The 15,237-nt window shown below is 36.0% G+C and overlaps 2 protein-coding genes across 4 annotated transcripts; both read left to right on the top strand.

Annotated features, from left to right (window-relative positions):
• The first annotated feature begins 1,727 nt into the window (after nt 1-1,727).
• LOC114519874 lies at nt 1,728-6,654 on the top strand. Of its 2 annotated transcripts, none has more exons than XM_028540053.1 (2): nt 1,728-1,792; nt 5,445-6,654. In XM_028540053.1, exon 2 carries the CDS (start codon nt 5,459-5,461, stop codon nt 6,449-6,451), a length of 993 nt encoding a protein of 330 aa, XP_028395854.1. In that variant the 5' UTR covers nt 1,728-1,792; nt 5,445-5,458; the 3' UTR covers nt 6,452-6,654. The 2 variants fall into 2 exon arrangements, with proteins under 2 accessions (XP_028395854.1, XP_028395855.1); XM_028540054.1 differs by lacking the exon at nt 1,728-1,792 and adding an exon at nt 5,260-5,322.
• A 284-nt stretch (nt 6,655-6,938) lies between these two features.
• Nucleotides 6,939-14,927, top strand: LOC114519875 (calumenin-A-like). Of its 2 annotated transcripts, XM_028540056.1 has the most exons (8): nt 6,939-8,470; nt 8,612-8,952; nt 9,643-9,830; nt 10,712-10,878; nt 11,632-11,692; nt 12,052-12,149; nt 12,672-12,761; nt 13,406-14,927. In XM_028540056.1, exons 2-8 carry the CDS (start codon nt 8,723-8,725, stop codon nt 13,511-13,513), a joined length of 942 nt encoding a protein of 313 aa, XP_028395857.1. In that variant the 5' UTR covers nt 6,939-8,470; nt 8,612-8,722; the 3' UTR covers nt 13,514-14,927. The 2 variants fall into 2 exon arrangements, with proteins under 2 accessions (XP_028395857.1, XP_028395856.1); XM_028540055.1 differs by having other exon boundaries at nt 6,939-8,952.
• Nucleotides 14,928-15,237: the final 310 nt, after the last annotated feature.

The raw sequence follows: 15,237 nt of genomic DNA, 5'->3' as shown, positions 1-15,237 counted from the left end.
AATTTCAATTTTATTATCATATCCGGGTTTAATAAAATCATAATAAAACCAATATTGCCACAAAGGGAAAGTTTTGATTACTTTTTCATGCATTGATTCTTTTATTGTAAATCACTATCGCGTTTTTCAAATGAAGTCTTTGTGAAATGGACAAGCACACGCACGTTACATCAATGGGGATTATATCGCATAAGGTTTTCGTAATCCATATGTCTTCAGGCGCCTTAATTCAACGGCCTCTTAATGGGTTGTATACGTGGTTTAGCCTGCATCATGGGATGTTTACTCACGTGGTGATAGCTATTTTTGTGGACAGTAGCGAATTAGGATTAAGTAACGCAGAGCGGGGTTTGAACTGAGAGAGAAGATAAATAAAGACATGAGGAAAATAAAAGAAAGAAAAGAGACTGAGAAATGAAGGTTAAAGTAGCTTACCTAAAATGATTTTGAATTTCGTCTTTCAACAGACTCTCTGCTTTGCGTTTGTAAATCGTTTGTTTGTAGCAGTCTGAGTAGAGTTTTGAGCTTCGTTTCAATCATTTTTAGAGCTAAAATATTTGGATCTTATCAAAAAGAAAGAAGACAGTGCCTATTTATTGTATTTCTGAACTTCCAGCACAAATTTGTGCTGCACCTTTAGCACCGATGAATGACAGGTGTACTTCTATTGTATGCAAAGTAAATTATGCCGAAAAGAAGTCATTTTTGCATTTTAATGAATATGCTATAATTTTTCAATCGCTTTAATTTAATTGTATACGCGGCCGAATGCATATCAGATAAAATATTTTAGCTATTACATTATAAGGATGGAAAAACATTTTCGCTTCGGGAGAGTGTGGATTGTCTAACACAAGTTATCATTCCAGTTTTGTTAAATAGTCTATATATAGACATCACTGGCAGACTGGCTACTATATAAACCTGCGATGCGAGTCGAAATATACGCATTTGTGCCAACAAATGTGGTCATCTTAAATTAGGGCTTGCGCATAATTATTGCGTTTATGTAGGCAACACATAAAAAAATGAGTTAAGACTCTTATCTTGGTTGTGTTAAAAAGACAACACATATGGCGCGATAGACTTAGTCGCTTATGCATAACGACATGCGGTCTGTAATTGGTCTAAAATCTAAAAATTAGTATGTATAAGCCACGGCGCTAATATCTGCATTATAATTTTACAGTATTTTCCATCAGAGAAATTACAAGACGGTGTTTGATGAGAATTTAAATCGTTGTTTCATACGAAACGACGTGGAGCAAAATGCATTAAGGTACATTTTAAAAATAAATAAAGTATTCCTTAACATGCAAATTAACCGAAAAATTGTGTAATTTATTTAAATATTAAAACCGCGGAAAGTTCCATTTTAAATTGCATGTTTTAATTAAACGTCCATATGCCGCTATTGATATTTTCTGCTTTTTGTAATTTGTCGGGAAAACGTAATTGTCAGTAGACTAGTTTTCTGTCATTGTTTAAATTACTTCGACTCCCGGCCCGTCGTATGGCTGATGGATTATCCGGTGAATCAGCGACTACTAAATGACATATTGTGAGTGATATGAAAAATTGCTCTTATGGTTTCTGAGCAATAAGAGGCATATTGTCACTTTTTTATTACTATTTTTAAATTATGTTAATACCTTAAGTACGCACATGTTTTAATTTTCAATATGTATATAGCTACGTATTTTAATCAGACGTCCGTTCGCACGAAAGTTCTAGACGTGCGTTAGTGCTGTAAATTCACCACATCCATGCGTTTATTATTCGACTAAGACAGGTAAGAAAACTATCCTTTTCTTTATCAATCATTCTATATGAGGTAAAGAACACCTTTAAAGGAAAATAAATGCTCGCAAATTGTTTTAGACACAATACACGTACGTGTTCTCAAAGTGAATTATAAAAATTCTGTTTTGCCCTCTAATTTCACCTTAATAATGGTGATTCATGATCAGCCCACGGGTAATGAATGAATATTGTCATATTGTAAGCAAGGGACTTAAATGCTGCAAATCAGGGTGAATAATAAAGATATGCTTTAGTTAGACATTTACTACGGCATCTCGAGTTAATATAATATATCCATTTATTACAAGTATATATAGAATGATAATGAAAAATAAGGCTTATTAGACCTGTAATTTTGAAATCAAGGTTTTAATCTGCATCAGTAGAAACAGGATTTTAGTGTAAATTACGATATCAAAATGTTTCTGAGCACTGATGCATTATTATAGTATGTAGGGAAGCTTTCGTTGAAGTTGTAAAAGTGAGTTTAACCATCACAATACATGGTTATTAAAATAGAAACTCAGTATTTCTCCATGAAGGGGACATTGATATCCATTATCTTCTATTCTCGATGTTTTCGTGTCCGAAGATTCATTAACAAATTGCTATGCCTCGTGGCATCTTCCTATCATTTTAAAACACTTTTGCGTCAACCCCAACTTTTGCGTCGTCCTAGTAATTTGTCCCTATATATATAAGCTCCTATTGACATAAACAGCTAAATTCGATATGAAAAATTAGCATTCAAGCTTTGATCTGAATGCATGCATCTGCCATCTGCTGTAAGAACTTTCTCACAAATTCCCTATTAACTTCGGCGTTTTGTCAAAGGAAAATTTTCGGGCCCCAAAGTTGCTCACGCACACAAGCAGAGGATATAGTGACATATTTGAGAAGCGTTGGCCGGTTTAAGAGACCGGAAGAAAATTTCCAAGTCAAGATTACTTCCGGTATAAAAATCCACGACCACTATCAGTCACATACACTATATCCGCATGATTAATAAACTAATGCTTTCTTTCTTTCTTCCCGTATAATAACAAATCTCCGCTACTCTTCAGGTACTTTCAATTTTTCGAATCTTGTTTTTAGAAATTACGGCAATTTTCAGCAATCATTCAGACACATCAATTATATAACTATTTGCAGCCTAATTTCACCTTAAAATTCTAAAAGTTTGCCGTACGTTGCTGGAAATTTGTCGTCTTTGAATATTCGTTCTCACGAGAAAGGTTGTTGTATAGGTAATATGTTATAAATATATTGTGAAGCATTAGCTATAACGTAAAGCTAATAATTATATAATATATCTAATATACACACACAATGAAGGCTTACATCGTTCGTGATCTTGGCATGTGTGCCTGACCGAATGAAGAACGAAGTGGCAAAACACAAAATATTTTGCCCTTAATATTTTTTACCTAATGAGAGAAAAAAATATTCAGTCAGATAAAACAGAAGCTAATGTATGCTACTTTTAGATTGGTGAGCATGTTACTCACAATAATTATATGCGTCATGTGTGCAACTGAGTAAATTCAGACGGGATAGGAGGGCTACATAACAAAAATTGTTTTTGGCGACTGATTCCATAAGAAACATTCAATTACCACGCATAAACATTCAATGAAGATAAATTTAGAATGAATAATCCACGCCAGAAATTTCCGCCGTTCTCGAAAGTGCGAATGTGACGCACCGTTAACATAGACTACGTGCATGTTGACAGGCTGACGGCTACGCATAGTTCGTCCATAACTTTCCTTGTTTCAGCGATTATTGTTCGCGATCAGAGCGGAGTACTGGGTAGCAGCGTAATTGCATTCAAAAAGGGCCTCGGGAATGACCGAAATGGAAGTAGTCGACAAATATAAAGGCTCTTCCACCGATCACAAAATCAACTTGCGACGAGCGCTGCGAGGGTTTGCATCTAATTACAATAAACTGTCATGCATTGTGATTGGACAAAATTACTCGCAGCGCCCTTGCGAGTTTTTGTTTTTTTTTAGGATGAATGGGTGAGAACCGGTCTAAGGGTCTGTTATACTGAGATCCAATAGCGATATCTAGCGGATAGTTATTTTTGAGACCACACGTAGCACTTTATAATTATACCCGCTGGAGTTTGCTTCATTGCTTCATTGCTAGCGTTCTCAAATGTTTGTCTTTGGACCATTACGTCACACGCTGTTTACGTCACACGCTGCTTACACGTCACACGCTGCTTACGTCACACTCGGCAGTTTTCGTTATTTCTCGGCAACCTTACAAGGAAATCCAATTGAAATACAAATTACCATTTTAGCTTTAAGGTGTTTATATTTCGAGCATTTTTAATTTTAGTACACCTTAAAGGTGAGGTACAATCGCTCATTTCGTGGTTGCAAATGCAATTTCCGAGCGAAATTACAGCACTAGGGATACGTTTGTACACATCCATACACACAAAATTAAACAAGAAAAGTTTATAAAAGCCTTAGGTTCGGTGCATGAAAGGAGCGACGTTTGACCTCGGCCGTTGTATTGCTCATTTTTAGGTCATGTTCTTAGTTTTTATACCAGTTACTTGCACTGTGGCACACAAAAGTCGAATCTGAATCGAATTTGAAATCGATTATATTTTTTAATTTAACGACTCTATAAGCATGATTACATGGCAAGCACTATTATTGTAACCTGATAAACTTACTGGATGCTGATTAGTTGAGTGAAGTAAAGTTACTGTATTTCATTAATTATACATCTTCTGTAATCAATAGCAAATTCTGCAATTTCATTGGCTAATAGGAGTGGGCTTTGAGCATCAATTGCACCCCTTTGGGTGGCTCCTTTTATGTTCGAAACACTCCAGATTTCAGGAGCAGTAATGGAGTGGAAGAAAACACTGTCTCGCGAGCTCTAACAGCTCTAATTACCCTTTAAGTTGCGCAGTTAGAACACAACACGTGACTTCAAGCGCATACATGGTTGACCGCATATATAATAGATTGAACAATGTTCGAGAAAATGTCCCATGAGCAAATTTCTGGCGTAGTTTTCTGAATTATCCAGAGCAGTATTGAATTAACAACATTCGCGTCACGAAAATTATTCTTTTGCTACACACCCCTCGGCCTTCTTGTCAAGGAATGCATAGCAAGTAGGGTATATAACCAATCAAATTACAGCATTTGCGGCGGTAGGATACTATATATAGTATGATTAGCGTTATACCGATATTGCACTGACTCTGTTTTAATGCGAAAAAGAATGATCTATTTCGAAACGAATGACAATTAATATTTCAGTATACTTCGAAGGCCAAGTTCAAATGACGTCAAGCATTTGAGATGAACAGCTGACAATGAATCTATTGTTTACGCGATGCAATAAAACAAGAATAACTAAGCAGTCATCTGTTTATATTTCGTTTCCAGTGCATTAAGCAGATAAGATAAGTCCGGCTCTTTAAAACAGGTTGTCCGGTGGCCAATTTTTACACGCAACTCAGGTTTTCACGATATTGATATTTAGGTGGGAATTTTCTTTAGTTTTATTGGATCCATTTGTTATAAACATCCATAATGTCTAAAATACGCTAACTTATAATTTATAAATGATGATTAACAAACTGTTTTTATGTATTTGCGTTTCAGAAAATAATGTGACAATGACTGATCAAACAAATGATCAACTAACACGGAATATTGTGAAGTTAATTCTGTACAGCTTGGCAGTATTGATTAACAACTGGCTTCTCTTTGTACTTTGGCGTGATCCATTAAAACGACTTCGCAACTTTCCCTCGCTTATCATTGCTAATTTGGCATTGGTTGAAATCGTTGGGGCTATTGGTGGACTCGGACAAACCACAGCCATATTTGTGTGTGCAAAAGACCTTTCATGCGTCGATATCCATAAACTATTCGCTTGTATACAAACTATCGGCCTACAGAACTCATTTGTCTTCATAGCTCTACTGGCTTTTGATCGTTTTCTCGCAATAAGCTCTCCCTACAGATATCAAGTTATATTTGGTAATAAATACATTCGTGCCTTTATTTGCATCTCCGCTTGGGCTACAGGCTTGATTTTAAGTCCTCTGGTACATTATGTGGAGTTAAATAAAAAAGGCCAGACATTCGTCTTGCACCAACTTTATGTCGCTGACGTTACCATTCTGGCTGTGATAACTGCAGTGTTATACCCGCTTAACTATTACAACTATTTGCGCAGAAAACGACTTCTAAACGCATCGCTTCACCGGGAACATGCAATGGAGGATCTTCGGCTAGCTCAACAAATGAATGTAAGTGCCATGATTGTCGCTACAGTCTTTTTTACTGCATTGGCGCCTTATGCAATAGTGCTGGTGTACACCATGAAAGATTGCATAAAATGTCTAACGAATAAAACGTTCTATAACTTTTGGGTTAACTATCAAGCGGTGATAGCCGTCGTATTGTTCATACATCCTATCATCTATGCCTGGAGATTGCCACTTTACAGAAATTCCTCTATAGCTGTCGGGAAACAACTCCTGAATATGATTTCCTCAAACAAAAGATCCACCAACTCTATGAATCGTTTGAGCATCAGCAATAGCAGCAGAAGCAGAATCCAGTTCACAAGTTCCACGGCAATAAACGATGTTTACGTCTAAAGCGAGAAATCTTCCTTAAACTTAATTACTGATTCTCTCTAATCTTACGCCTTGTTTTCACTATACCGGATTCGCATTGCCACGACATTAAAATTAGCCATTTCAGAGTCAGATTTAATTTACCCCCACAAATATGATAACATGCATGATTGCTTTAACAATATGTGTTTTCAGGTAATTGCACTGATGCCGGGTTAGTGGACTGAAAGCTTTGCAGTATTAAATACTTGCGTGGTGTACCTACAAGCTAATCTACTTATTGATGTCACCATGCAAACAGGGGCGTAACTAGAACGATAATTGGGGGGGGGGGGTGAATATTCATGTATTCAGTTCTGCCCGACGGATTTCTATTGTAAGCTATTGCAATTACAAAAGAAATCCGATGGGCAGAGCGGGATATATGAATTTCCCCCCCCCCCATATATCGTTCTAGTTACGCCCCTGCATGCAAACATACAATCTGGGGACAGAGATACTGTAAAACAACTTAAACTGATGTTGTGAACATGTGAATTCGGTAGAGGGTAAATGGGGTCTTACTAAGGTATAACATACGTTAGGTTAAAACACACCTAACATCCTCTTAACATTTAGTGCATGTGTCTGCAATTTCAGAATCATCGTTATATCGCTCCGAAACATTTAGAAGACTTTGGCGTTGGGTCACAATATACGTCGTGAAGCTCTTTAGATAATTTTTTTGACATCCCCTGCCCCACTGTTAAGGACGTTTGCCAAATAATATAACCATGACACTGAGCCATAAATCTGCTTCCACCATGCACTGATCTAATTGTAAACTAAAAATACATGCGTGCAACAGCTGTCGCCATTTTCAAACAAGCAAACAAATGAACATGCTTCTGGAAAATAGTCAGACTCAGACCTATATTAGCTATAGGTTTGTATTCTTAAATGAATATTTCTTTTACTGGGTATAAAATTTAGTCGTAACATTGAAGTTAACATTGAAATTTAGTTTCGTTATTGTCAAATAGTCGTTTTACGCGTGTTTTCAGTCCGCGAGGTTTTTTTCGCTCGAAGCGAAGATATTTCACACCACCATGTGATTGAGAGTTTAAAAATGCAACAAACATTCTTCATGCTATTTAAATAGGCTTCGATTATTTTGTTTCTTAAAAACTGATTTCATTTTGCGTGGTGTGGCGTGTTACACCCCCTTACTTCCTGTTGCACCCTCTTAACCCTCAAACACCCCACGCATCAAAGCGTCACTACTCACTAATCTGGGAACCGTCTCATGCCTTATATACCTCAGTGACTTAACCATTAACATTTTCTTAAAACGTACGGATGTAAAATCCTCCTAAGGCATACTAATCTTTATTTAATAGCTTCAATCTGTTCCTAAGGTACAAAAATTTAAACATGCGTTAAACATGCTAGTTGTGAAAAAGTCATTGGATTTTTATCATCAGATTTAGTATTAATTGTATATACATGCATGCAAGCATTTTTTTTGGAACACTTAATTCAAGTGAATATATAATAATAGATTGACTTTATGTTAAAACTTAAAACAAACTGTAGTTTCCGTAGCCAGAGCTTATATATTATTATGTCACTGATTCACACTCTGTGAATGAATCATGAGCGTTGTATGAATATTTATATTGCATGAAATTTCCTCATATTTATGAATTTTGAATTAAACAATGACTAAGTACAAGGTGAAAGGTTTGTGTTTTAATTCGCTGTTCTTGTCCGTTTAACTGGCAGCAAGAGGCACACGAAATCACGACACGTTTACAGCTGAAGCGATGGCTTCATTTTGCCAAACTTATGTGCACTTCAGAGTCAATAAACCGGTACAGATGTTCAAATACTCACAGTTCCGACTACAGCTTACGTACACACAGTCGGTCTTTAGTTTAGGTTAAAACAATGATACAATCATACAAATATTGTGATGCAAATAGGCAACTTCAAATGTTCGTATGAAATATAAAACGACAGCATGCAGTCGGTTAATCATTGAAATATACTTCTGTCGAGGTAAGCGGATGCAAGGTGTTTATTTTCTTGCTGAAATACAACACTTAACAAGCAATACACTTCCCATCGGTACTGCTCGTTCGAGTTGTCGGTCTGTTATCGGGTTATTCAAATATCGACCATTATTAATATACTTTTCAGCTTTAAAGACCGCCAAACCGTTGGTAAAAGCGAGGAATAAAATCTGACCACTATAGGATACTTTAATTTAGTTCATATTTCTGTCCATATTAGTTATTCAAACGACTTCAAATGCCGTCGAGATTGATAAGCGTAGCGTTTGTTATATTGACATGTCTGCAATCAATACAAAGCCATCAAGGCCATGGTCATGGAGGTTTCAAATCTGGTGGCGTCTCTCATGATCATGAACATGAAACAGACGAACATAGGGAATACGAGAAGAATGTTTTACTTGGCGAAGAAGAAGAAGGAGATGGATACGATGCACTCACGAGAGACGAGAAAATCGAACGATTGATGTGAGTAATAGTATATTTATATTATTCATGCATACTTCAATGATTCAAAGGCTGATTTCTCTTTTCACCCGATATCTTGTCATGTTTGATATTTAAACTAGCCATTTTCATTGTTATGGTTTTTCAAATCTAGAACGGAATTATATTTATGCTCACGTACGGCACACGTGTAAACGATAAGATATGCGTTTCAGATCCGCTGGTCGTCTTTTGACTGATGTGAACGAATAAATTTATGTAATAAATGGCGTTTCCTATAACATTATCTGAGCATTTTCCACTGTATAACATCTACCAAAAGAAAAAAATCACGCCTGACTTTGCTGCAAAAGTAAATTGAATCATTTTGATTGAGAACACGCACTTTTATCGAGGACCGAACCGCGCGTTTACAGTGCAGAGTTGTAAAACGTGAAACCACCAGGCCTTGCATTTCTCAACACCTTATATGAAGAGAAAGGGAATGGCTGATGCAAGCGACAGAAGCGAGCGATGAACATAAATTGCGTTTCTTCACTGCCTAGGTAAAAAGAAAAAGCGAGTCAACTTTGGACCGAAAAATAGCTTTAAAGAGTTGAGATCTCGGCATTCAATTGTTGATGAATTACGATTATATAAACGTGTCTAGCTTGGGTTGTGAACAAAAGTGAAAACAAAAGTAAATACTTGGTGTCATTTTTACATTTTTAGAAAAATCGCGAAGAAAATTGATGTGAACAAAGATGGCTACCTTACCGAAGAAGAGTTACAAAAATGGGTTCAGGAAAATCATATGAAATATCTTTTAAAGAACGCCGTGGCTTACATTGCTGACGTTGATTTGAATAACGACAGTAAGATGTCATTCAGAGAATACGAGCTTTCACATTTCCCTGCTGGTAAGAAAATATCCACGAAATGTCAATGAAATGACAAATTTAGTTTAACATTATTAAAGCCCGTTTCAGACATCCAACTTTTCATCATTTCATGTGCTGAACGTAACCGAATGCAAATAAACTTAAACAAAGACTTCAGCTCATTAACATTAGGTTCAGCAGATGAAAGGTTTGACGTCTGAAACGGGCCTAATGACCTGGGTCAGGCTGTATCAAGCCCGTTTAGCTTAAACGGCCGGTGGTTAAGTTCAAACTAGAAATCAAGTCTATCGTTTTAGTCAACAAGCAAGCAAAACGTTTTTAACCTTAATACAAAGATACTGTTTACAACCACATATTCAGTGCATAATATTCAAGTTGTCTCGTTCAAGAGAGATGTAAGAGTGATTTATCCGCCGTTTAAGAAACCGGCGTTTAATTTGTAGCTATTATTTTTATTTGTTTTGCACTATTTTTCTGAGCCTGCTACTACAAAAAGCAAACCGCTAGCAACTCTCATCGACTCTCATGACCGATCAAACGCGCCCGAACTCTCATCAACTCTCATGAAAATTAGTTCAAAGTTGTGAGAGTTGATGAGAATGCATGAGAGCTAGTGCATGAGAGTTCGTAGTCAAACGCTAGCGAGAGTTGCAACTCTCATCAACTCTCATCAACTCTCATCAACTCTCATCCTTTTTTCACCGGGGCTTAATTGATACACTAAACACAATAGAAAGTTGAGTGCATGGATTTTCACAGATGAGTGGGAAATTGAGCACTGATGACATCTTCATGATATCTGCACGATAGAAAAATTTAAGAAGTCTGTATGTATTAATTAAATCAGTTTCCTTTGACCTCAATGATCATCACTTAGCTTGATTATGTAACGTTTTCAGGGACTCCTGGCATGCCAACGAACTTCAGGAATACAACAAGATATATGCATGGTAAAAGAAGATTTGAATACGCAGATTTGAATAAAGATGGACATTTAAGCATACATGAATTTCTCTACTTTCTTAATCCTGAAGAAGGGAAACATATGAGAAAATGCCTCGTACTTGTAAGTTTCATAATCTGTTTAAACCCCGTTCTCCACTTGGCGAATTTATTCGCACGAACAGAAAAAAAGGGAGCGATTCTACTTTTTCGCGGCGAATTCGCAAACCAATCACATCGCTGAATTTCAGATATGGCTTCGCGTCGCGCGAATGAATTCACCTAGTGGGAAAACGGGCTTCCGGGTAGGAATTCCAGTTTATGCGAGCTGTTGCAAGCTGTATAGCTTTGAATATTTGAGACATTTAGATTCGACGTGAGTTGACGAGGATTGGCTGCTAAAAGTAAGCGCGACATGCAACTTGCATCAGCTGGCATTCTCGCCAGGCTTTAGTCCAACATATTTTGAAATTGTTATAAAGGATTTTGTCCAACCTCGTTTCCAGGACATATTTTCTCTTTTAAGCTTTGAATTAAGGAAACTATAGCTTCTCCTGTTAGTTTCCATATTCCTATTTACTAGTGAAAAGTTAATTTCAGATGCAGGGAAAAGAGTATAAATTACTTGGATCACACATAAGGATGAACTAGTGCCATTGCAGTCGTATACTTCAGCAACAAATTTTCGGGCTGCAGAATGTTTTTAAACACAGTTGTTTTGTCGTATCTTCATGGGGATGTCATATGATGTTCATATGGAAGATCATGTGATATTTGATTCGTCCAGAGCGGTCCCTTAGATTTATATTCAGCCGGTTCAGGTTAGTGCATCCATGCAATCAAAACTTCTTTACTCTTCTGTGATTTTGTATTTTAGGAAACAATTGAAAATATGGATCTGGATGGAGATGGAGCCCTTAACATTAAAGATTATATAGGTATATCAAGAGCATATTGTATGTCATATAAGCATTAGTAGTTCAGAAATCTGTCTTGGAGTCAGTCTTCGAGGACTCAGTCTTCGACTACATTGTTTACGCGCGCGGACAGCTTTATACTGACTGTAATATATGTATATTCCTCAATATATCACAGACATATTTCTGAGTTACTTATGATATAAGTACGGTTAACCTAGCTAACAGTCACATCATTGTAATAAACGTTAAATGCGTCTATAGAAATCGTTAAAACCATTCCATGCAAGAAGGGAATGAAAGTCAAACAGAAGGAAATAAGAACACATAATTATTCTAGACTGTAATACGTGTCTTAAGTATGGGACATTTTTTCATAGGTGAAGGGATATTAGATATGGAATCTGGTGATCAATTTGTGGCTAAAGTTAAAGAATTCAAAAGTTATGATAAAAACGTGGATGGACTGTTAGTAGAGGTGTGTTTATACTGTCCCTTGCCGCAAGCAACGGCAAATCTTGTCGGTTTTCAAAACTGTATGAAGTTTGTCATGTTTTGTCATTTTGACAAAAGCAATTAACGAAACAAACCAAATCATTTGCAAAAGTTATGCGAGGTTAATATGCCCTCCAGATGCCATGCATGCGCAAAAGTTCGATGCTCTCCGAAATCTCGGGCAGATGAAAGTACCCTGCTTCAAAAGCATGCCTCGCTAACAATGCAGCATATAATTAATGTAAAACGTTGTACAAGTTCAATTTCTAGCTATAAATTACATAGCTACTCCGCTAATCGGAAAGATCTCAGATCAGGATGCATGATTCTCTGGTCACCAACTTGACACTGCTATTCTCTTTTGTTATACACGTAATATGTGAAAAAACAGCAATGTAACGTGCGTGACCGGGGAATCGCCCCTAATGGAATCTGTATTACAGCTACTGAGGTTAACCTTCTCTATTTGAAGTCGTTTATGTTTAAATCTTACAATAATCTATAGGACGAGGTAAAAGATTGGATGTTTCCACCAGATCATTCGACGTCAAAACACGAAGTGGATCATATTATGAGTCATGGAGATAAAAACAAGGTGAGTAAATTTTGGAAGTATAACTGAAACACATGCTTGTGTATGCCTGGCAATTTAGGTGTTTCAGTGGCTGTTGATGAATGTTTGGTGGATTTTTTTATGCATGTACTTTTGCTCTCCGGTTGATTCCTGTCATGTATGTGAGATGAGTTCAATCGTGAGGTTTACTGCATATTCCGTACATTGTTTAAGTGAGTCCAATTGTGGTTGAACAATGACCTCCATCTCAAGCCTAGTCTGCTTGCATTTTGGTTTTTATTGCGCCAGAATTTCCCTGCATGTCAAAACGCGAACAACGGGATTCATTTTAGTCCCATGCTATTTAGTTTGAGGGTTTGGTAGCATAACTGAATGACGTAATCCTGAGTATGCAGCTGGGTTATGCAGCTGGGTTATGCAGCTGGGTTATGCAGCTATGCTCTTTCGATGGGTTATAAGCGGCTTCAAATGGGTTATGCAGCTATAGTCTTCCGATTTCTCGGATACCGATACTTTGCACTTAGATTCCTTGTTTCGAATAGACGTGTGATTCTAGCTTTTCAGTCTTCATTGATTTCGCTTGCTTGGCCTAGTTTTCTTATTTTCATAAATGCGCTTGTTCGGCCTAAATTTCTAATGACGCTGATCTTTCTATTGATATTAAGGATGGTAAAATGTCGTTAGAAGAATTTTCCTCGATTCCAGAGCATCTTGAGCAAACCAGGGCAACGGGATACGGAGAAATGCTCCAGGAAAATAGAGAGGAACTCTAGTAATTATTTTATCTCCATATCATTTTATTTATTTTACCTAACAACAAGTATAACTGCGTCTATTTGAATTACAAGAGAAATAATGAAGATAATAAACTTCAATCTTTCATTTACTTTTCGATCCAAAGAACTAATTTAGGAAAAAGAAAACCATTTTAACTCTTCAGGGTATACATACGACAATAGAAATTATCTATCTCTGTCTGTTTTAAAACAACGTCGTGATTATTTTTCAAAATTCGTTTACGGATTTTTGTTAACTTTATCACCTACCTCTCAAGATATTTTCGAATAAAATTATTCGCTATCCGCCATTTTGGATAAGCATATTCTAGTTATATGCATGACGTCATAACCTGGGTGAAATTCGCTTTGTAACAACAAATGAATGATCTAGCGAAGTGATGATAGAACACAGAACACATGTGAGGAAAAATAAATTGAGATAAAATTGAGCACGAATGACAAAATATCTTAATTTGGTCTCCGCAGTCTAAGAATATGTGTAGTGCATCATGCAGGCTTTGCCGCGTATAATATTATATGCCAACGTATTCAACGTTTTTATTCATAAATATTAATTTGGCTTTTTCAATACACCCTGTAAATATGATTAATATAATACCCACAAACGTTTGCTTTCAAATGCAGTAAACTCTTCCGAAAAACATAACATTTCTACATGCTCAATTAAAAAAAAAACATTAACGAATTGCTAAAAGATGTTTTAGCGATAAAAATATGCATATTAAACGGGACATTCTGTGAAATATATTCAGCCTAAATAGAGAAAACGATTAGATATCTCATGTTAGAAAATATTTCTTTGACAATATTGTTAGAAATATTCACACTGGGACAAGAAAAATGAGAAAATAAGAAGAGATGAAAAATTCAATTTTGATATTTTAAGCTCAATTTCTACCTGTGGATATATTATTATCTATGTTTCAGTTTACAATTTCTCCTGCAGCGAGATTGTCAAAAAAATTATTACCCAATTAAGATGAGATGATTGGAAATGATAAAAATTTAGAGTATCTAGCCTGTAAACAATTTTCTATCGGAGGTATTCTTGCAAAATAAAAAAATTCAAAAGAAGTGACCAGATCGGAACTATAATATACTAGCTAAAAATTTTTGAATTAGAAGTAAGTAAGTAAGTAAAATCTTTATTTCAAGAGGGTAAAATACACATAATAGCTAACAAGCTAATAAACTTGCGGCCCTCAAATTTAGCGACTACAAAAAAATTCCAGTTTCCAGATTTTCTTCTGTGTGCTTTTTTCCATAACCTAGCCAGTCGCCAGATTGTGTCAGTGATAATATTTTGAAAAAGAAAATTCGCGAAAATAATATTTTCATTCGGTGAGAGACGCTTAGCCTCCTTCAATGAACATTCCCTCTTTCTTTACCATGTGAAAAAAAAATTTATAATTAAAATGTATTAGGATGCAAAGCAAGAATGTGACTGTTAATTATGCATGCAGGAAGGAGCGCATGCATATATTCATGACCAGAAATAACAAACATGTTCTTAAAATAAACCTGTGATAAAAACCATTTGATATTTTTATCATAGGAAGAAAATATTAATTTAAAATTGAGCTAAATTTGCAAAATATAAATGCCAATATAGAAAATACAACTTCTGAAGTTCGTTCATATCAATATTTCAACATGAATATGTAAAGTATATTTTGGTTATAAATTAAATATATTAG

This window comes from Dendronephthya gigantea, unplaced genomic scaffold (assembly GCF_004324835.1).
Source record: "Dendronephthya gigantea isolate DGI-Jeju-01 unplaced genomic scaffold, DenGig_1.0 000014F, whole genome shotgun sequence".
In the NCBI taxonomy this organism is placed as follows: domain Eukaryota; kingdom Metazoa; phylum Cnidaria; class Anthozoa; order Malacalcyonacea; family Nephtheidae; genus Dendronephthya; species Dendronephthya gigantea.
This window is presented reverse-complemented; position numbering and strand designations above follow the sequence as displayed.